This window comes from Piliocolobus tephrosceles, chromosome 6 (genome assembly GCF_002776525.5).
Source record: "Piliocolobus tephrosceles isolate RC106 chromosome 6, ASM277652v3, whole genome shotgun sequence".
NCBI classification, from domain to species: domain Eukaryota; kingdom Metazoa; phylum Chordata; class Mammalia; order Primates; family Cercopithecidae; genus Piliocolobus; species Piliocolobus tephrosceles.
Window position 1 is genome coordinate 12,638,908 of NC_045439.1, and position 23,311 is coordinate 12,662,218.

General features: G+C 49.2%; 1 protein-coding gene across 1 annotated transcript in view; it reads left to right on the forward strand.

Moving 5' to 3' along the window:
• Nucleotides 1-15,199: 15,199 nt before the first annotated feature.
• Nucleotides 15,200-23,311, forward strand: part of PRIMA1 (proline rich membrane anchor 1) — a 72,221-nt gene continuing 64,109 nt past the window's right edge. The window contains exons 1-2 of the mRNA XM_023205326.2: nt 15,200-15,270; nt 15,926-16,049. Coding sequence (XP_023061094.1) covers nt 15,957-16,049 — 93 coding nt within the window. The 5' untranslated portion in view covers nt 15,200-15,270; nt 15,926-15,956. The remainder of the gene's footprint in view (nt 15,271-15,925; nt 16,050-23,311) is intronic.

A 23,311-nucleotide genomic window follows, 5' to 3' on the forward strand; every position in this document is an offset into this window, starting at 1 on the left:
TTACACATGGCCTCCTGCGGCTCAGCTCATTAACACACTCAGGGAAGAGATGAGTTTTCTCTTTAATTCTCCCATTCCATTTCTCCTTTCTAATGAGGCCAGATTGTGAAACTCTTCAGGAGAGAATTTCTCCATCGTCTCCAATACAAATCGTCTTAAACGCTGAGATTTTTTAATTATTGCAGAGGCACACGGCACAGATTCATGTGAGATGGCTTGGGGCAGAGCTGGAGAAAGACACGGTGAATCATCCATGCTCACGAGTGAGAGCTCTTGGAAGGGAGAAAAGAGGAGGAGGCCTTTGGATCCAAGAATCCTCCAGTTGGAGATTTGGAGGCCTTTAGACAGATCCAGCTGTTATCAGACTCTCTAGGGAGCAACAGAAGAGCTGGAGGCCAAGGGACCAATGGCCTGGGATCAAATTCTGCTACTGAGTTTGGTTTAGAAGACCTCTGAGGGCCTTTCCAGCTCCTAACAGTCTGATTCCTTCCATTTCTTGGCTTGAGGACAAAATTCAAAGATGAAATGTCTCCATCAAAAAGAACAGGAGTCAGCATACTTGTTCTGCAGAGGACCAGAGAGTAAGTATTTTAGGCTGTGCAGGCCAAGAGGCAGAATCAAGGATATTACGTAGATGCTTACATAACAAGACAGAACAAATTTCCATAAATTATTATTGATGAAATTTAAAACACAATAACTAAGTACAATATTTTATTATATAGGTCTACTAACGAGAAGAATGGAATTCTTTTTTATGGGATAGCATTTTGCCTAATTGTGGTTTAAAGATAATGTTCTCCATCATCAAACTGAAGAATATTCATCTGTCATAACCCTTCTTAGCTATGGGCTATATAAAAACTGGTGGTAAGCTAGATTTGGCCTAGTGTCTAACAGTGTGGGTTGAGATCATGGAGTACCAACGATTAACTGGAAGATTATGTCATCTCTTGCATCTATGATCTACTGCTTCAACCATGCTGCAAAACTGCAGTGGTGTATGAAGAGACGTATTTACTTAGCTCACAAGTTGGTGGGATCCCCTTGGTCTAGGCAGGCTCTGCTGGTCCAGGTGGGATCCCCTGGGTCTAGGCAGGCTCTGCTGGTCCAGCTGGGATCCCCTTGGTCTAGGCAGACTCTGCTGGTCCAGGTGGGCTTGCTCGTGCACCTACAGGCAGTTGCAAATTGGCTCAGCAGCTCTGTTGATCTTGGCTGGGCTTGCCCACAGGCCTGAGGTTCTGCTGGTGCTTGGCCGAGCTAGGGTGGCCTCAGCTGGGATGACCTGAGCAACTCGACCCCATTACATGTGTCTTTCACCTCTGCAGGGCTGGCTGGGGCACATTCTTCACAATGGCCGTGAACAGAGAAGCAAAAGCAAGCAAACCCAGCTCCCAAGCACTCCCCAGCTCTGTGTGCATCACACCCACCAACATGCCATTGGTCCAACACAGGGTCCAGGGGCCCAGAATCGAGGCACAGGAGTGGGCAGTGCCAAGTCACATGGCAAAGGGGTGGATCCAACAAGGGGGCAAACACTGGGCCTGCCATGCCGCCTCACCTCCCTTGGCCTGTTTCCTCATCTATAAAATGGTGGCAATCATCATAGTTTCCTTCTAAGGTTGCCATAAATATTTAAGGAGTTGATATTGTTATATCTTTAGAATAGAACCTGGTGCTTAGTAAACAGCCAATAAATATTAGTCATTATTATCAGCTGATTTACTTACTCTGGGTATCAGCATCTTAATTCAACCTCCTATGCATTCTAAGAACCTGGAAATAAATACATAGATGGAATTATTTACTCTGGGGCGCTTTAAAAACATTCTCTATGCTCCAGGTATGGACCATGGGTGCAGGGGAGGTCTAAGGGTGTCTGGTCCCAGCCTTCTGTTCCATCCACAAAGGATATGCAGAGAGGCTGATAGAAAGGCTCTGGTCTTCCAGGAAGACATCCCTGTGTGGCCCGAGTCATCTGGTCCCACATCGTCTGCATGGGATGGCTGCTTCTTGGTTAGAGGTTTCTTCCCCCATCTCTCAGAGCTCAGTGTCCTCATCAGAAGGCTGGTACAAAGCCTTTGCTTCTCTCCCAGTGTTCCACCCTGGCCAACTGCTGCCGTGGGGCCGTCAGGCCCCCGCCTTTCTGACCTAAGCTCCACTAGGCTGCTCTCTGTCTTTGCTCATCATGATTTTGTCAGTGGGGGAGAGGGGGCTTTTTAAAGTGCCCCCAGGAGGCAAGTGTCTCTGTCTGGAGTATGACTGAAGCTCCACAGTGCAAATCATTAAAAGATGCAACAGAAATTGCTAGGTGTCTGGTTGTCCCCAGCATCCATCTCTCTCTAATTCATTAGGAATGGGACCTCTGATTTTAAGCTGGACACATGGTTGCCCTCAATAAGAAATGTGTTTCACAGCCTCCCTTGTAGCTTGGTGTCATCATGTGATTATGCCCAGGCCAATAGGATGTGAACAAAAGTGTCATTTCAGACTTGCAGAAAGTGCTCTTAAAGGAAGGAATGGACCTTCCTTTCTCTCTTCTTTTTTTCTGCCAGCTGGAATGTAGATATGATGGCTGGAGTTTGAGCAGCTATGTTGGACCATGAGGTGTAAAGAACCCTATGTGTTGAGGATGGCAGATCGACAAGCTAGAAAGAGCCTGATCCCTGTTCTGTGGAGCACCTCACTAGTCCTAGACTTCCTTTTACCGGAGACAGAAATAAACTTCTATCATGTTTAAGCCTCTTTTCTAGGCATTATGGATCATGTCTGGTATTTACATGATATTTTAAAGTTTACAAAACCCATTCCCATTTATGTTCTCTTGTGATCTTCCTAGGCAAAGCAAGTAACATTATTATTCCCATCTTACAAATGAAGAAACTGAGGCTCGGGGGATTTAAGTGGATTGCCCAAGATCATATGGCTAGACAGAAGCTGTCATTCAAACCTAGACCTCAAAGTCCAGTCTCTCAGCCAGCACTCAGCGCACCTGCCTTCTATCTACCACACCCACTTCACCCTACCCCTCCTCCTCCACACTGCTAGCATGGTCTTCATAAAACACAAATACTCAATGCCACTCTCTTGCTTAAAACTGTTCAGTGCCGCTCCACTGCCCCCAGAAATCATTCCAAATGTCTTCTGAGGATGGTTCACATGGTCCACCACAGTGAAGTCTTTCCCTTCTGCAGCCTTGTCTCTTGTATGTCCCTGCTCTGTCCTCCGGGTGTGCCCAAGAACACAGCCGGGAAATATCAGTACTAGGAGAAACTCAGATCCAGCTCTGTTTGACGCCAGAGTCAACAAATTTTTCTCTTAAATCACCAGCTTCCGAATTCCTCATTGATTTCATAATCACACAGGAGGCTGAGAAGGGCTGCTGTACAAGTGCCTAGACACAGACTGCTCACAGAGCAGAGGAGACGGGGTTGGCTTGGTGTGATGTTGGGCTAGGGGAGGGGGTGTTTCCTGGGCAGAGTGATGTGAGCTGGATTTGAAGGATGACTAGGACTTTGCCATGAAGGCAGAAGGCAAAGTCTTCCCAGCAGAGGAAACTGCATGTGCAAAGGCAGGAGGTGGCAACTGCAAAATGTGTGGTTTGGTCAACCTCAAGCAGGAAGTACAATCGCGCCAGGACACTGAAAGCGCTGGGCTCTTCCGGTGTCCTTGCAACCTGCGCTCACTTCTGTCCCACACCATACATATTATAAGTAGCTCTTTCCTTCTCTGTCTTCCCCACCGGACCGGACCTAGTGAAAAGAGGGCAGGGCCCCTGTTTCAGGCAATTCTGATCCCCAGTACCCACAGCCTGGCACAGAATCTGCATTCTCTCCATGTTTGTTGAGTGCCTAAATAAGCAATGTTATCGCAACCATAAATCAGGGACTGTCCAGCCAAGTGAATCCTTCTACATCAGGCACTGAGAAAGGTGTGCTCCTGGAAAAGTTACAAAGAACAGCTGTGTGCTGGGCTGCTCAGTGCTGGTGTGAGCAGCAGATCTTCAAGCTCCTGGATGCTTCTGACATTTCTGACTAAAGTAAATGGCAAAACCCTCATTCCCTGAAATATCTACAAAGCTCAGAGCCAGACAGGTTTCCAGGCAGAGGCCATTCCATGAAAATCCTATTGTAAACAAAAAGACACAGAGTTCGGCAAGGTCTCCCTATGATGAAAAAGCCACTCAAACATGTAATCATAAGTCTAGACACAAAATGTAGAACTTTGTAAATTACCCTATTTCCATTCATTCCTTCAACAAATATGTACCAGGCAGTCACTGTAGGTCAGGCGCTGCCCTAGGCTTCTAGAGTATGGCGGTTGGCCTTTTTGTTTCGGTTCTCCCAACAGCAGAGCATGAGACAAGGGCTTTGGTGTAGGTGATTTGTTTGGGAGGTGAGCCCAGAAGCAGGAAGAAGGGAGAAGAAGCCAGGGCAGGGGAGGCCAGGTCAGTTTGTGTTAAGGAGCCAGTTACTGCTGTGGGTGATGGGACCTCAGTCCCCTTTGGGGGACCCCCAAAGAACTGTGTAGAGAGAGGTGCAGAACTGCCCCTCAGAACTGCCCTATTGTTCAGACCACTCTGGAGGTGTCACCTCCTGCATTTCTGCTTTTGCCTGCTAAGGGGGTTTCTTCAGCTCTCAGGAAGAAGAGTGGAGAGAAGCCACGGCAGGAGGTTGGGGTGGGGGCCTCCAGAGGAACTGCCCATCATGGCTGCCACTAAAACCAGAGGTGGGTGGAGGCCACGTGTTGAGGAATGCAAAGCATCTGCTCTAGGCAATGAACAAAGGGGCCTGAAGCCCCTGCCCTCATGGAGCTTACATTCTAGTGAGGGGAGCCACACAATAGCCAAATGAAATGAGTAAAGTTAAGTGTGTAATTGGGAAGAAATAAGTACTAAAGAGAAAAATAAAATAAAGGAAGGAGAATGGGACCAGTGGTGTGGGCTGAGATTTCAAATAGAATGGTCAGTGTGGGTCCTGTTGAAAAAGTAATGTGTGAACCAAGGCTTGAAGGAGGGAGGGAGGGGACCCTGCCGATCTGTGGGGAAAAGCGTTCAAGGAGGAGGGAACACCCAGGATGAGGCCCCAAGGCAGACTTAGGCTTGAGGGTTTCAGAAATAGCAAGGAGTCTAGAGGAAGAGTAATAGCAGATATGGAGCAGGCGGGGTTCCAGAGATGAGGGAGACCCTTCCCTAGAGGTGTGGTACCACTGGGCTTATTCATTTAATGACGCTTTAGCAGTCACTCACAATTCTTTACGGAGCTCCTACTACACGTTGGGTGCTGCCAGATGTCTGAACTCTAAGAGAAATTTAAAAAGCCCCTACCCCAGACAGAAGTGCCATTAGATAAAGTGGACGTGATTTCCCCTGACCTGCTGGGCTCAAAGCTTGACGTGCATTACTTCTAATATTCCCCACTACAGCCTAGCAAGGCACATATCAGCATCCTCATTTTATAGTTAGGGACACTGAGTCTCAGAAAGGTTAAGGGAACGTCCTAGATTGGACCCAGATTCAAGCAACATCTAAATCGGATTTCTTTCTACTAACACCACAGCTTGCCACCTCCCTGCCAACAATATGTTATGCTATCATAACAGAGTCCAGTGTGATAAGGTGCCATGATGGAGGGGTGAGGAGGATCCAGAGAAGGGAGTCTGGGATGGCTGTGTGGCAATTAGCCAAGATGACAAGAGGGGAAGGGGTTCTAGGGAGAGGAGCAAAGGCAGGGAGGTGGGAAACGGCAAGGTGCCAGCGGGGAACGACAGGTCAAGGTAGACGGGGCAATGGGTGGAGTGTCAGGGTTGGGTGCTCATGTGCTGTGTTACAACATCTTCCAGGAAGATTTTTTTAAATTAAATTTAATTTTTTTGAGACAGGATCTCATTCTGTCACCCAGGCTGGAGTACAGGCATGACTGTAACTCACTGCAGCCTTGAACTCCCAGGCTCAAGCTATCCTCCTGCTTCAGCCTCCCAAGCACACATCACTGCACCTGGCTAATTTTTTTATTTTTATTTTTTGTAGAGACGAGGTCTTGCCATGTTGCCCAGGTTGTGACGTCTGGGGAGTTTTCAGCAAGAAAGGGAAATGGTCCTATTTGCAGTTTCTGGGTTAGCTCCGTTTCTCCTTCCTCCATTAGAAGGTGAGGTCTTGGGGAGCTGGACCCATCTCCTTCCTCCCACAGCTTCTGCGTGACCCGGCGTGTGTTGGTGTTCAGCGGAATCGAAGAGACCGAGCTGGCTCTCCCAGCTGGGCTGGCATTTGAACTTGACTGTTCTGGCCAAAGGAGAGGCTAGCCAAGCAGTTCCACCAAATGTTCTCTTGGATCAGATCTGTCTGGATTTTCTTGTGACGTAGGAAAATGGCAAGGAGCCAGGCTGTGGCCACGAAGCAAGCCCAGACTTGACAAATTTTTTCAAAATGTTGATCCTTCTTTTAGAGTTTCAGGAAGGATCACAAGACAGAGGAGACACGGATTGTTTTAAAGGGAAGTTAAAAATCTGGGCTTCTTTCTGACTCCCCCTGCCCCCCACCTCCCTGTCCAAATATCTAGCTTCAGAGATTTGGACCAAAGTATTCTTGGGGAAAGAACTAACTCACAGTTTGGGGCAAGGCAGATCTGTCCACACAACCCCGGGTAGTGAATCCTGCTCAGCTCTTAGAATACTGATGGAGGTGAGGGACAAACCTCAGAAGGACAAGTGACGTCTTGGATGAATCCCAGAAGAGACTTGGGGTTCCCCCTCCCCTACACCTGATCAATCAGGCAAGTATCTTCTCTGGACAGATTCACAGCTGACCTACAAAACACGGAACTAACAAGTAACTTTAATTCAAGTTCAGGTAATGAACAAATTGGATAATACCAATGTCTTTTAAAATAACTCTATGTTTATTTGCAGCATTTAAAAAGAAATCAGCCTTTGTAATTTTAAGGTTTAGTAATAACTGTTCCTTTACTGGTCATTTTCTTCATTTTCTTTGTGTTTTGCTCATCAAGATCCTTGATGCCAATTAGTATTCTTGCAAAAGAGAGGCATCTTTGCCCCTCTATCCTTCAAGATATTTAGAGATAGACTTTTTTTTCTCCTGTGAACAGTTATATTGTGCCAGGCTAAGTGTTTATATGAAATATCTCAGCTAATCCTTCCAGGAACTCTGTGATCTAATTATATCTAATAAATGCTATTCTAATCCCTGATAGAAAAGGGAAAAGAGTCAGGCCTCAAAGTTTAGAAAATTCCCCGAAGATTGTATAGTTAGTGAGAACCAGACACTCTGACTCGAGTCCATGCTCCCAACCAACATGAAACTCTCCCCACCTAGAACCTGCCTATATTCACGAAGAAGTGGAGGCCAAGGAAGGAGCCTCCCCTTTCAATTATCCACAGTTATACAGATGTTTCAGGCATAAAATATCCTGGTTGCCATGGTGTTCCACTTCATTTTATGCACGTGGCCATGGCCTCTGGAGCCCAGGAAACCTCTAAGAACCTGTCTAAGCCTGGGTTCCCTAGAAAAGGAGGCCTGAAGCAAAGTTCATGTAGCAGCATATTTTACGGGGTGCAATCCCAGGTTAGAAAGAGCAGGGAACATTCGGAAAGAAGGCAAGGAAGGAAGGAAAGCACATCACGTGTGGTGCTGAAGTGGCCACAGTTTTGCCAGGGAACACAGCCAGTTGTTTGGTCACACAAGACATATGTCAGTAAGCCATACAGATGGAGAAAGGGAGATAAATAATCCACCAGATCTTTTCAGACCCTGTCTGTCATTGATCAAAGTTCATCCCTCAGGAAGCTAACCCTCCTCCACATTCAGGTCATGGCGCTTGGTCCCCACTGACAGCTACTGGGCAAGCCAGACCCCCTCCCCGTGGTGTGAGGAGTATACTCAATCCTCTGAGTATAGGATTGGTGTTAGGTCCTGGGTCAGGACCCTGTGACATTCAGGTCACAGTCATAGCTTCCAGTATAGTGGAATCCTTACTGTGTTCATTAGTGTAAGTTGTACTCTCTACAAGCCAGGACCTCTGACTCTTCTGAGTCTAATGTTGCAGAGATAAGCACAGATTCTGCAGGTTCTCCATGACTCCAGTCATCTGGGCCTGGCCCCCGCTGCCTCGTGGCCCTTTTCACAGTGTACATGATGGAGGCCGGGTTGAAGGTCAGCTCTCACCTGGGAGAGGCTGTGACAGACAGTGGTGTTAGGAGATGGGAGAGTGGTGGTGGCTGTCCCCTGCATTGAGCAGAAGAGGAGGCAGGTAAGGCCAGGTAAATTCAGGAAGCGTATAGATCGGGCCCAGTACAGTCCACCCCTTGTGCTATTCAGGGTCCTCCACCCCATCTTCCTGTGATATTTGGATCTAACTTGAGAACAAAATGCCCTCAATTTGAGAGTGAGGGTGCAAGTCCAATTTTTTAAGTGATCAATTGAAACTTCCTAAAAAGACATAAAAAGATTAGCAAAGGAAGCTAGAGTCCCGCTGCTGTGGCTGGTCCTAGGGCCATAATTGACAATCATCATCTTCCACCCACTTTGACCTTCCATTCTAGATTTCTAGGGTCAACTCTTCAGTGGGTCTGGGGTTCTCACCTGGAGGATCTGTGGATGTTGTAATTGCTTGTTCATGGCTATCTCTGAACAGAGAATACCCCATGAATCCCATACAACCAGATGTATTTGTCAGCTCAGGCTGTTGTAACAAAATACCCCAAGCTAGGTGGCTTAACCAACAGAAATTAATTTTCTCACCGTTCTGGAGGCTGGGCATTCTAGGTCAAGGTTCAGCAGGGCCAGTTTCTGGTAAGGATTCTTCTGTGGGCTTGTGGATGGCCGTTTCGTCCTCGCATGGCTTTTCCTCTGAGTACCCAGAGACAGGGAGATAGCTCTGTTCTCTCTTCCTCTTCTTAGAGGGACAACAATCCTAGTGGATAGGGCACCACGCTTATGACCTCATTTAGCCTTAATTACCCCCTAAAGACTCCCTCTCTAAACATACTTAATATCTCTAAATAACCCCTAATGTTGGAGGTAGGACTTCAACAGATGAATTTTGGGGGACATGCTTCAGTCCAGAGCACAAGACATACTCTTCCCTTCACCTACTATGTAACACCAGCCCTTGCTCCTCATGGTAATGAAGTATTATCGTGCATCAGTATAGCAAATCCTTCTTTCTCTGCTGCTCCACTGGCAAGAGGAGCCCAAGGCGCCCAGGTCACAGTCACAGCTTCCAATTTAGTGGAACCCTTACTATGTTTATTAGTGGAAGTTTTACCCTCTATAAGCCAGGGCCTCTGACTCTTGTAAGTCTAAATTTGCAGGAACAAGAAGCACAGATTCTGCAGGTTTCTTGCTGGCAGTCAGAGAGAGGAGTCAATCCTACTTCCACTCCTTTGTTCCTAGACTTGTATATTCTATCAGAGACACATCTATTGACTCACACTACGTCCAGGAGAGCAGTGCTCCAACCCCACCAGCTGTTGTGTCTAAGCTGATGTCACAGTTGAGCCTTCAGTAGAACATCTCATCACTACAGGAAGCCCTGGGATAGCCAAAGAGGGGCTGGGTCATCCTGTCCGGCTGACTATAGGAGCCTCCTTGGCAACAGATGCTCTCTGGAGAGACAAACACGAGGCAGAAAGCCCCATACCCTTTGTGCTCACTCCCATGAATTCATCATTTACTGTTTACTTGACCTCCATGCCCCTGGCTTTTCATTTTTGTTCTTTCCATGTCCCGAAATGATTAGCCCAGCCATTTACTCCTGCACAGGAGACCGTGTGTGTCTGCACTTTGGGCCACCTCTCCTACCCTTGAATGGGAGGTGACACAGCAGTCATCTATTCCCAACTAGCACCAATACACCATGTCGAGCTGTGTGTAAACGAGGCCCTGGTGCTTTCCTCCTCCATCACACTATCACATGGAACTCCCATTCGGGGCTAAACATGTAAGTTGAGGAAGAGCTTCAACAGAGGTGGGTGACTTGAGCATCTGGACCAGCTGTTTAGGCAATTTACCTGTTCCTTCTAGACCTGCTCGAGTCTGGTCCTGTACATAGCACTTCTATCACATGCTGGGTTGCCACTGCTCATGGCTGACTTAATGCCTCAGAAATCCAGCCTCCCCTTTAATCACAGGCTCTGGGCTCTGAACAGTCTTAGATAATTTCCATTGCAGTAGATGTCATCTTTCCGTTCTTACACTCTAGATTTTAAAAGTATGTCTATTTATACAAGTCAAGCAACACCCCTGTTAGCTCCCCATTTGTCTCCCCCCCATTACATCATGATCTGTCAGCCATTAACATAGATTCCTATGGCTCCAGGCACCCTGGTTGCCACTCTGGCCTTCCTTTCCATTATGTAATTATGCCCACTTTGTCTGGCATGACATTATGCCACCTGGCCTTTGCCATTACATTGATTGCTGTTGATCCAAGAGAGTCCATTTCCCCACCATCTCCCATCATCGAACCCAGCCTTCAGAAGACAGCCACCACTGAATTTCTCAAAGGTGCTGATGGGCTCATTAGGACTTCTTTTTTCTGTTTCAATGAAGGGAAGATTCTCTGGGCCATCCCAGGGAACATAGGCCAATGGTGGATTCTCAGGTCTTATGATTCTAATATTCGCACCTCTGAGCCTTCTGGTCCTTTTCTTCTTATTGTGCCAAAAAAAAGTTCTGGCATCTCACGTATTTACCGTAGGCTGTTGTCATTAAAGCAAGTACTATCTTGCAAGTTTCCTGCTTCAATGAGGTCATTGTCATCCCCAGGCCAAGAAGAGCTGTTTTGTTCTAAAAAGTGGAAGAGTTGCTTCTACCTGACAGAGGATTCAAGGAGATCAGAGTCCAGAGTTTCAGGTTTGTTAACCCAAAAGTCTCCATTCTGGGTCACCAGCTCCAATCCTTTCCTTCTTAGAGCTCTGACTTGGACATAAGACATCTACATGGCTGCACATCTAGTCTCCTTTTCAGTTCTGCCACCTTATAATCAGCCCCCAAGCTTAATTTTCAGTGCAGTCTGTCTTGCAGATGTCAGGAGTGTCCTTAAAGTCTTCATTTCAAAGCATGCCTTACACTGGTAGATACCTTTCCTGAGTCTATCATTTTCTCTTTGCAGTACCTCCACTACCATCAGAAAAAGCCACTTAACCTCAAATGCAATGGCCATTTGATCTCATAAAGCCTTATTTTCTACCTGCATCTCATTCCAATTAGCAGCAAGTGCAGCTTTAGAAATTGTAATATCATTGCATGCCAGCTATTGCCCAGCAGTGGGGCCCCTATTATAGATAGAAGAGAACTCCAACTCCAACATCCCATCCTGAAGATCTACTTTTTAGGACCATTTGTGGTAGCAATTGTCCCTGTTCCTTCGGAGACAGAATATTAAGCAATCATGCTGCCTGCTAATACTTTATTGAGGGATACAATCCTAGGGCAACAGACACAAGAGAAAAAGGAAATGAAGCAGGGAAGGATGGAAGCTAATAGAAAGTTGTGCATTTTTGTGAGACAGGGTCTCATGATGTTGCCCAGGCTGTTCTTGAATTCCCGGGCTCAAGGGCTCCTCCTGCCTCAGCCTCCCAAGTAGCTAGGACTATAGAAGTGTGCCACCAAGTGTACATTATTGAGCTGGTCACAGCCTTAGAAGCAAACACAGCCAGTTGCTCAATTGCACCTACTGGACATTTCCCGACAAGCCATATGGAACCACTGCACTCCATATGCTGGGTCCCTTCCATCTCTTGTCCTTCTCTGGTCAAAATGTGCCCCAAGCTTTAACTCCTCTGTATTTCTGAGTAGATGTATCTGGCCCCTGTAGGCAGACCTCATGTGGCCATGGTGTGGGTTACCACCTGAATGAAAAGGGTGAGAGGATCCACGTCCTCCCTAGGCCACTCATGGCATGAGAGTCCTGTGACAGAGCCTGGTCTTCACTCTAAGGGAGCTGACAGGAAGGTCAGCAAGATGTGGGGCCAGGTTGCAGGGAGTCGAAGGCCCATAGGATGTAACCAACTCAGCATTCCGCTGGAGGCTATATGATCAAACAACAAACTGTTAATCATGAATGCAGGATGTGGGCAAACTCACACCGCCCTGCCACCAAAAGGATTGCTGAGGGACATCGCTCCCTGGTGCAGGGCTCTTTGAAGTTATCTACTGGAAAATCTAGCACCTATTGTTCAAAGGATGCGGTCTCACAAGCCTGCTGTGAACCAAGCAGCCAACTGACAATTACTGGACAATCACACCCTCCCCTTTCTCGCTATCTCTTTGGCCTAATAAATATGGATGGCTGCATAAAGCTCAGGGCCCTTTTCCACTAGAGGTAAGGTGCCCCCTGAGCCCTTCTTCCAAATATATTCTTTTGTCTCTTGTCTTTTATTCCCACGTTTGCACCCCTTTGTTCAGTTCCCCTAGGACCCCGAACAGCGACAGAATCGGGTGATCGACACCAGGTGACCCTCAAGAGGTGCATAGATTAGGTCCACTACAGCGATATGGAAGACCAGATTGGACAATGCAGGTTTTCCAATGCACAAATCTTACCTAAGTTCTCCCAACGTCATGAGCCTCTAGTTGGGGGTTAGTATTTCTGACTCCCCGGTGAGCCACTGTGTGATTCTGGCTCTGGCACAAAGGTCTCTGAACTGTTCACACAGGGCAATTACACTTACATCACAGAGTTGTGAGACCTGAATTAAAATGTGGTGTAAATAACATTTGTAAGTGGCAAAAAACTCCGGATGTAAACATCAGGGGCTGTTGTCAAACATAAAGATTGTGCTGAGCAAAATACCACGACTTGTTTCAGCTGGACAGGCATTAAAATATCCAGTGTTATTTTGACCTCAGCTGACCAATAGCGGCTCCATTTCTCCAAACTGTTGATGAGTCACCTAGGAAGTCCCTACCCCATCATCTTCTTCCCATCCTCCCTCCATCCTATCCCATTCCCAGTGAGATATCCTCTTGTTCTCTTTTCTACCCAGCATCAAGTGTTCTGCCTGGTCCCTAGCAGGTGCCCATGGAGGCTACATATGGAATGAAGGATTGAACAAATGTCTCCATTTCTTTTCTTTTCTTTTCTTTTTGTGAAGGAGTCTTGCTTTTTGGCCCAGGCTGCAGTGCAGTGGCACGATCTCGGCTCACTGTAAGCTCTGCCTCCTGGGTTCATGCCATTCTCCTGCCTCAGTCTCCCGAGCAGCTGGGTCTACAGGTGCCCACCACTGCCACCGCGCCCGGCTAATTTTTTGTATTTTTAGTAGAGACGAGGTTTCACCGTGTTAGCCAGATCTCCTGACCTCGTGATCCACCCGCCTCGGCCTCCCAAAGTACTAGGATTACAGGCGTGAGCCACCGCGCCCAGCCCCACAAATGTCTCCATTTCTTTGCACAAAGGGTTACCAATGCTTGAGACGTTCCCCTACTCCCAGCAAGTCACCCTCTCCTAGGAGCCTTTACTCAATCCGCCCTCCATTCCTCAGTCTTTCCCTTTCTCAGGGCGGCTGAGAGTGACATGCTAGTGCACAGTGCAGTGGTTGGTTTTATCTATCTCCCTGACAGGCCCCTGAATTCTTGGGGGCGGGGGGGGGAAGGAACAAGGTCTTTTTTACATTAGTCCCTGCATCTTGCTGGTTGAGGTGCAATCTCCAGCACTTATGTGGCACAGAGCCTTGGGGCAGCGCTCTGGCATGAAGGAGGCCGCTAAGACATTGTTCTGAAAGCTGGCTCGCAAGGCAGTTTATACTCTGCAAACCAGCAGTTTATAGTGTGTGTTTACGTGAGTGGCTCAAGGGTGTCCAAATACTGGGAAAAGGTGCGCTCAGTAAATGTTTCTTCCATGCACACGCCGCAGTATCTGACCCTCAGCTCTGTGTCTTAAGCCCCTGGTTCTCTCATCCAACCTAAAAATAGGATTGTCCAGGCCTTGAGGGCCTTCTGGAAGGCGCCCCCCATCAGTCAAAGCGCTTGCAAAGTGCTTCCACCACAAGAGCAGAGTTGCCGCACCATGCCTGTGATGCTGCTAGGCACAGCTTGTTTGAAAGAGAGGTAACCAGGCTACTTCCCGAAGAACCGAATAAACTGACTTGTTGATAATCTTGCCTCAAACAGAGGAGTTGGCAGACGGCTGAGGAAAAGCAGTGGTAGAAATGTTCTCCCCAGGGCCGTCACAGCTCCTTCGCAGCCGCAGCCTAGTGTTGCAAGAGTTTCTGCTGCTGGGACTACAAAGGAGAGGACAAGGCCCTTGGCCGGGAGAGGGGCGGCCTGCACCTTTCAGCCCCGGGGCCCGGGAGAGCCTGCGGGGAGTACGGCGGGGAGAGTCCTCAAGGAAGGAGCGCAAAAAAGGATCTCAAGTCAGTCCTCGCCACCTTTCCTCAGCCTCGGGAGAGGCTTGGGGAAGCGCAGGCAAAGGCCAAAACCCCCTGGAACTGGGAATCCTCGGCCTCCAGGGTGAATAAATAATTAAGCGCCCAATACACAATAGCCTCGCTAGATGGAGACGAGGAATCACCGCAGCGGCGCTGGCGGCGGCGGCGGCGGCGGGGGCGGCGGGGGGAGCGCGGGCGGGAGTGCAGCCCCGGGCGGGAGGCGGGAGAGGCTCTGGCTCGGCTCACGTCTGTTTTCCTTTTTCGTGCATTATTTATTTCGCCTCCGCCCGCGGCTTTGCTGCCCCAGCGGGCGCTCCCAGCCGGCACCTCCCGCCGCTGCCTCTCGCGGGCCGGGGTGAGGGTAGCAGAGAGCTCGGGCACCCCAGTGCCCCGGGCAGCCGCTCGGCGCCACCAGGAAGGGGGGGAGCCAACGCGAGCCCGTGGAGGGCTCGCGCGGCCGGCTCCAGGCGGCTTAGAGGAGACTTTCCCCGCCCTCTGCCTCCGCCTCGGCGGCCAGCCCCGGCCCTGGGCGCGGGGTGCCGCCCCTCCCGCCCCGCGCGCGGCCAGGCGCAGCCGGGAGCCACCGCACCCTGCGCCCGTTGCGAGGACGCCACTCCTGGTCCTCCGCTCAGCGCCCCGGGAGGCCCAAACGGCGCGCAAACTTTTGCTCCAGCGCCGGGAGCTCCTCCCCGGCATGTGAAGCCCCCGGGCGCCCGCGCAGCCGCCAAGGTGAGGACCGAGGCCCCGCCTAGAGGGCGGGGGACTGGGGAGGCGGCTGGCTTTAAATGGGGGCTGTCCGGCGGCTGGGAAACAGAGCTGCCGCGGGGGGGGACGCGGACCTCTCTTCCGCGAGCTGAGGATCGACTGGGGCCGCCGCCAGGCAAGGTGGCGTGAGGCGTTAGAAGGGTGCGGGCGGAGATGGAGGCGTGGGGGGAACCCACGCCCGGGAGCGGGAGATCGGGGCTGGGCAGGGGCGTGCAAAGGGGCAGCGCACGGAGGTGCCTATGTTGCAGTGTGCGCAATGAGGCCGGCAGGGCAGTGAGGGTGCACGCAGCGTGAGATTTCTTGGTGCCGTGCATGCAGGGTCAGCGAGGGTGCTGGCAGGAGTCAGTGGGTGTGCACGGTTGTTTCTGTGGGTGTGCGCACAGGGTGAGTAGTGCCCGCCGGGTTTGAAGTGTACTCATAGTGAGAGTGAGTTGTACGTGGCTGCTTCTAGGGGTTAATGGGGCGCAGTAAGTGTGCTTGGCTGTTTCTGGAGGTGTGCATGGGGCCAAGGTATGCACGCATATTCTGGAGCTGTGCGCGGAACTAAAGGGTACGTGCGGGATTCTGGGGATGTGCCTAAGAAAAGAGTGTGAATTGTGGGATTTACGAAGAGTCAGTGAAGGTGTAAGTTGGAGTGTAAGTGCAGGCTTGGTTTACTAGGGTGCCCCTGGGTGCAGGGCGTGCCCGACCGATCCAGGATGGGAGGTATGTTGGTGCGCGGCGGCTAAAGTGCCCACGCGATGTCCGCCTGACCCGAGCCTTGCTCTCCTGACAGTTCGCCCCAGGAGCGGGCGTCGCTGGCCGAGATGCTCCTCCGGGACTTGGTGCTGGGCCGTGGCTGCTGCTGGTCCTCGCTGCTGCTGCACTGCGCGCTCCACCCGCTCTGGGGCTTCGTGCAGGTGAGACGCACCGGCTGCGCACTGGCTGGGAGGACCTCCTGGGTGAGGGGAGAGCTGCCCCTTCCCTCCTGAGACCCTGGCTTCCTGCAGCCGCCCCACTGATTGGTTCTCGGAAAAGCTGGGGAAAAGAAAAGCTGCTACCGTACCCCATACCCTACCCCTGAAAAGACAAGAAACTCCAAAGAGAGGCCTCAATTGTGGCCTAAAGCCTGCAGGACCGGGCCGACCTTGGAATGAAAAGGGGCTCAGAGAATACCTTCCGATGATAGCATTCTAGGGTAGAAATTCAGGAAAGAAACAAACTTACAAGGAAAAGTCATCCCAAGGATATATATTATTTCTTTCCCGCCAGAACCACTGATTAACTTCAAATTACCTTTCTTAAACTGGTTTTCAACACAGAAGGCAACTGTGTTTCTTGTACCTATCAGAGTTGAGGCTGTGGACAGATAATGCGTGGTGGCCCATCTGTCAGGACTGCCCAGGGTTGAATCTCTCACCCTGTGCCCCTTAAATCGCAGGGCAGAGGCCAGGCAGCCACTAACTGGAGTTACCTCTTAGGATCAGAGACAGGGTTCAATGATATATTCCCTAGTCCCCCCAGAATGTGCATGGTCACTGGTACAGTGGAGAGGTGACAAGGTGGACTTCGATGTCAGCTCTGGAATTTGAGCTTCAGCTCTGTCCCTCACCAGCTGGGAGGCTTTAGGCAACCCCTCTCTGAGAGTTAGTTTCTTCTTCCTGACTGTACTATTCTAAGTACTGGATGAGAGATGTAAGGATTACTTGGCGCAGTGCCAGGACCATGATGCACACTAACCGGTAGTGGTTGCTGCCATTGCTGATAGGAGTGATAGTAATGCCGTTCTTCTGCCTGGCTGACCAGGTACTCTGTTGATCACTGCGTGGTCTGTGACATTTTTTCTGCAGGCTCCGGAGGACATTTTCATTGTTTTGGGCATTGAGGATCCACTCTCGGGTATTTGTAGCCTCATGTTCTCCTGGTGGCATTTTGGGGTTTGGGGACCATTCACATGGCTGCTCTGAGTAGGGGTGACAGACCAAGAAAAAAGGAGAAAGGGGCAAGACCACTTGCCAGTCTATCGAGGTCCCTGAGCTGCCCCAAATGATGGGCCCTGCCGGGAGCTTGCTCAGTTAGTCCTGCCTGGATGATGGCCTGGGTGACTGCCCATCGAGAGCCGGGGTCCGACGCTGCTCGGCATCCCCACTCCCAGGCCCCGTCTTCTGCTCTCTTCTCTGGCTTGCCTCCATCTCACTCACAATTGTTTTCCTTTTGGAATTGACAGCTTTGTCTAATGTGTGAAACAGCAGTTATTAAACTCAGCTGTGTCTCCTCAGGAAACACGATTTTGTCACTTCTAAACACTTCAGTGGCTTGGGACCAGCTTCCCTTGTTCAACTTTTAGCTGAACCTCAGATATTGAGTTCACTTAGTTTTTAGATTCATTTGTTTACAGTTTTCTCTCTTCCATAATACTTCTTCAGCTGGGGTGGGAAGCAACATAATGAGGTTGTCAGTCTCCAAGACTAGAATTCTACTGTGTGAGCTAGTAGGATCTAAACAGAAGATCCACAAGCACCCCGCACTCCTCCCAGAAGAAATAATTTTGTGAAAGCAGTTTAGTTTTTTACGCGTCCTTTAGCCAGGCAGTACTTATACAAGCAGGTGTGTGTGTGTGTGCAGGGGTGTGTGTGTGTATGTGTGTGTGTGTATTTCAGATGCTCTTACTCAATACAAATCAATTTTCATACAAATCAATTTCAAAAGGAACCCTCCAGACAAGTAGAATGGGTAAAACCTTGGCTTAAGGCACTGGAGAAATTAATTTACAAATGATAGGGACAGAGAAATCAAGGGAAAGGGGTTTTGGAATGAATGGATCTGGCTTTAAGCAAAAGAGCTAAATCCGGGGGAACATAGGAGAGAAGAGGAAAAATGGAAATGCATGAAGCCATGTGTTTCTCTTTAAGTGGGGAAAATAAAATCTGTCACGTCATAGGAGTTTCTTTAATCTGGAGAACAAACTCAGAGCTATCTGCCTTTCCACGAGCATTTTGCCAGAAGAACATTTGGAAGGACAAGGCCAACATAACAAAGTCCTGTGATTAATGGGATCCTCAATGAGGCAAGAGACCTGGGGTCCCCCAAAGCACCAGATTCTTACCTTGCAGTCAGCTCTAAGCCTGTGGCTGCTGTTAGTTGATAAGAAGCTTAATCATTAAAGTCAGACGACATTTAAATTGTCAGAAGGGTTAGTGGGAGCATTCCTTAGCCTTTCCCCCCTGTTGTTTCATGTGTCTGGAATTGAGATTTTGAGCTTTTGTGATTTAGTGATTTAGGGTTCTTCTAAGTTCACTTCCAGATTATTCTTTTTTTTTTTTTTTTGCAAGGGAAGAGGATGACAGGCTGGCAAATTTATTAGGTGTGACAGGAGTGTGTCTCATCAAGTTACCGTGGTGCTGGCCTGTCTCCATGAAAGATGCCAGAAGCCATCATCTTTGTGGCTGCCTTCCTAAAGCAATAGTTAGAGAGACAGCCCCTTATCTGGCCTTATGGGTCTCTGTGTGCTGATGAGGAGCCACCCCAGACCCAAGTGATGTTGAACCCCTTCTATAGTCAGTCTCTGCAGCTTTGATGAGTCATTTGGCAGCATTTATTGGGCGCCTACTATATGCCAGGCCCTTTGTTAAGTGCAAGGGGCTTAGTGGCCTCTTACCTCATGGCACTGATAGTTTGGCAATGTAGAGCTAATTAAACAAGTAATTATCATCAAGAGAGCTCAGCAAGAAGAAATAGCTTGGACTAGGGGCAAGAGTCATAGAAGCCTGAAGGGTGTGGTGCTTCAGCTGAGACATGAAGGATGAGAAGTTAGGATGCAAATGAGGGTGAGGTGTCCAGGCAGAGGGAACAGCCCAAGGCCAGAGGAGAGAGGGACTTTGGAAGACCCAGGGGAAAGCAGCACCAGGTAAGGCCACTATTGTAAGCCACTAACATAGTGTCCTGCAGTTTGCACTTGATCCTGAGGGCTATGGATGTCATTTTAAGTAAAGGGTTTTAAGTAAGAGATGACACAATCTCAGGTTGGTTAAGAAATCTCAGTCCAGGCTGGTTGCAGTGGCTTACACCTGTAATCCCAACACTTTGGGAGGCCAAGGCAGGAGGATTGCTTGAGCCCAGGAATTCGAGGCCAGCCTGGACAACATAGTGAAACCATGTCTCAAAAAAAAAAAGAGAGAAAGAGAAATCTCAGTCCAGTTCCTGCATGAAGGATGGATGCAGGGAGGAGGCAAGGCAGGGGCAAAGAGGTAGGTAAGGGGAGGGTGGCCAGATTTAGCAAATAAAATACAGGACATCCAGTTAACTTTGAATTTCAAATAAACTACAAATTGTTTTCCTAGCATCTCTCCCATATAATAACTCTCCCAATTAAAATTATTTGTTGTTTATCTGAAATTCAAATGTAATAGGGTGTCTTATATTTTATCTGGCAACCCTAGATGAGAGGCAGGTACTGCCCACTGGAGACCTGATGGTGGCCTCGTTCAGGTGGCAGCAAAGGAAACAGAGGAGTAGATGGATTCAAGGACGATTTAGGAGGCAACGTCTGCTGGACCCAGAACTGCACTGATTGGTCAGGAGTAGGATGGTGGTAGGACACTGATTGGCCAGGAGGAGGACGGTGGTTGGAGAAGAGGGAACTGATGCTGGGAACACTGTATCCCTCAGACCCCTGCTACAGGTACCAAATCCAGGAGACTCCAGGACATTACCTGTGCCTCAGCCCACTCTCAAGCCTACAGCATTTACAGGATTCTGGCTGCAGGAGAGCACTGCAGAACAGGGCCTGGAAGGCAGATGATGGTGAAACTGGAATAAGAAGTGGTCCCAGGAAGTACCAATACCAGCCTGTGTTCTGTGGGCTTTAGGCAAGTCACTGACCTTTCTGGGCCTCTGCTCCTTCTTAACGAAGTCCAGCTAAGAGCAGGTTACTTTAGGGGCAAGTTCCTTCTCCTTTAGAAATTCCCCAAGATAGAAACCAAATGCCAGGTGTTGAGACAAGCTCTGGACACCCGAGGCTTCCTCTCTATTGGTCTAAATACAACACTGCCAATCAAGTGGAACCAGCACTGGGGAATGGGACAGATCCTGTGTTTCTCCACTGGTGAGCATTGCACCTTTTCACTGAATGCCAACTGAATGCTGGGCCTTGGGCAACTTTGGTACATCACTTAGCTTCACTGAGCCTGCGGGCCACCTGTTAAGAGTGGATGATATCACCTATCTCTCCCGGTTACGCCCAGGGCGAAATGGGAGCATGAACCTATGATGGACACATAGTAAGGCTCAGAAAATCATGATTGTTCAGGATTAATAAAGTACTCATCTACCTGCCTGCCCTAAGACACTCACAACTCAATGTAGAGAGACACACATTACAAACTAGCACGGAAATGCCCCAGACAGAAATGTTTGCAGAATAAAGCAGCAGCACTGAGCAAGGGAGTCTAATTTGGGGTGGAGGAGGGTTTAGGATGGCTTTGCCCAAGAAGGAGGATTGCTTAAGCCCAGGAATTTGAGACCAGTCTCGTCAACATAGCGAAACCCTGTCTCAAAAAAAGGAGAGAGAAAAGTCTCAGTCCTTTTCTTGCATGAACGCCCAATAAGGCTATTCAAGAGATGGATTTGAAGGATGGAGAGAAGCTAGCAAGTGGATATGGGGTCTGAGTAACCCAGAGTCAAGGCAGGCTCAGATACCATAGGCTTGGACTAGACCAAACTCTCAGGACACAGCAGTGGAGGCCCAGCTGTCAGGCATAAGGACAGACCAGACTTGCTCCTTTCATGAGAACAGTTGGCTAAGCAATTGTGCCTGCTCACATTTCAGGGAGGCCCTTATATAAGAGACTGAGAACCACTGATTTTTTTTGTTTGTTTTGAAACAGGGTCTTGCTCTGTTGCCCAGGCTGGAATGTGGTGCGCTGCAATAGCTCACTGCAGCCTCAACCTCCTGGGCTCAAGCAATCCTCCAATGCTCCCTCCTCAGCCTCTGGAGTAGCTGGGTCTATAGGCGTGTGCCACCATGCCCAGCTAAAAAAAAAAAAAAAAAAAAAAAAAAAAGTTGTAGAGATGAGGTCTCACTCTATTGCCCAGGCTGATGTTGAACCCCTGGGCTCAAATGATCCGCCTGCCTCAGTCTCCCAAAGTGTTGGGATTACAGGTGTCAGCCACCACACCTGGCCAGAGCTATCAATTTTATTAATGTATTTATTTATTTATTATTTTTTGAGACTGGAGTTTTGCTCTGTCACCCAGGCTGGAGTGCAGTGGCATGATCTTGGCTGTCTGCAGCCTTGACCTCCAGGTTCAAGTCATTCTCCTGCCTCAGCATCCTGAGTAGATGGGACTACAGGCCTGCACCACCCCGGCTAATTTTTGTATTTTTTTTTGTAGAGACAGGGTTTCACCATGTTAGCCAGGCTGGTCTCGAACGCCTGACCTCAGGTGATCCACCCGCCCCGGCCTCCCAAAGTGCTGGGATTACAGGCAAGAACTATCAATGTTTTAAATGTATTGTGCTCCTTCACTTCTTCCTCCTGCAGCCTTGAAATTTGGCCCTGATTTTTCTGCCTAGAACTTCATCACATTAAATATCCTTCTACATCTGTGCTTCATATCCTCTCACAAAAATAGGTCATTGTGTCGGGCCAAACGTGCTCCTCTTGAACTCTCTCTCATAAATTGCACCTGAGACTGAGAAAATAATTGCACTGGCAATGGTCTTGCTTGAAGTTCACACACTTGGTAGAGTGCATTGAAGAAGTGGGCTCAGAGGCCAGCTGTTAGGAGAATGAAGCTTTCTAGCAAACCCCGGGGTCTCAGAAGGTCAGAATCTAGAGGGGCACAGGCTCAATGATGGGACATCTAACAATGGCACCGGTCTAGAAGCCGGTGGATTTCCCACTGACATGTAAGGAGTTAATCATTTCTGTAAAATAATTGAGCAGAGGCCACCATCTGATGATATGCTCTTCCCAGTGGGAGAGAAGATTGCCTTCCAGGGTTTGAAACGCAGTCAATGGCCCTTTAAAAACATTAAAAGGTGATGAGCAGGAGCCTCTTAGCCTCATAGATATTAAGCCAGGGCTGTAAATCAGCTCACTTCCTGCTGCCACCCCAGTGGACGTTACCCACATTACTTCTTCACATCTTTCAGGTGTGATGGGAGCCACCCAGCCCCAGGGGATCTCCCTGCCACGTGGCAGAGGGGATAGATCAGCATTCAAAGGCAGACCACACAGGGCTAGTTGCAGGGAAAGTGGAGTTCTGGTTTCTAGTGGCTCAGAGATGACAGAGAAATTAACCATGGCCATTGAGGAGGTGGAGGGTGACTGGCAACTCCTTGTGCTTTTAAACCAGCTTGTTCCCTGGGACAGGCATGAAACACCAGACTCTTGGATTTATGGCACTCTGTACAGCGAGGGACACTGGCAGTCAGTCTAATCCATCCACCCAGTTCCCATGCTGGCTCTGCATAAGAAGTTTAACGTGGGAAGCTTAAGCAAAATCCCCAGGCCCCGCTTCACCTGCAAAATTCTGATTTAATCGATGTGGCTCAGGCATGGGTATTTTTTAAAACCACCAGGGAGATTCCAACGTACAGCCAGGGCTGGGAACTGCTGATGGAGCCCAGCTCACTCCGGCTACCCTTCCTCGTTGACAGATGAGGAAGCTGAGATTGGTGCTGGAAAAACACCATGCCAGGGTTCAAGAGGCACGGATTGTGGCCCAGTTTTTCATATTCATTCATTCATTCACCAAAGATTTATCAAATGGTGGGCATTCCCTTAAGTGGTGATTTATGTTAGTGAGAGAGAAGGAACCAAGCCTGCCCTGCCCTCAGCGAGCTCACAGTGCCATGGTGAAGATAGGTATGAACCAGGTAACACCCAAATGTAGATTTCTGCCCCTAGAGGGGAACCTGGTGCCAGGAGAGCCCATACAAAAGGATCTGGCTGGATAAAGAGGTCAGAGACACGTCTGTGAGGTCATGGCCAAGCTGAGTCAGGGGCGCAGCAGGGGTAGGGATGGGAGAACATTACCACCACTGGAGCAGCAATTGCAGAGGCCAGGGGCCTGAAACTGAAAGGAGAGAATGAGGGCAGAGAAACAGGGAGAGAGCATGGCGGGGAGACAGCATGGCGGGGAGAGAGCATGGCGGGGAGAGAGCATGGCGGGGAGA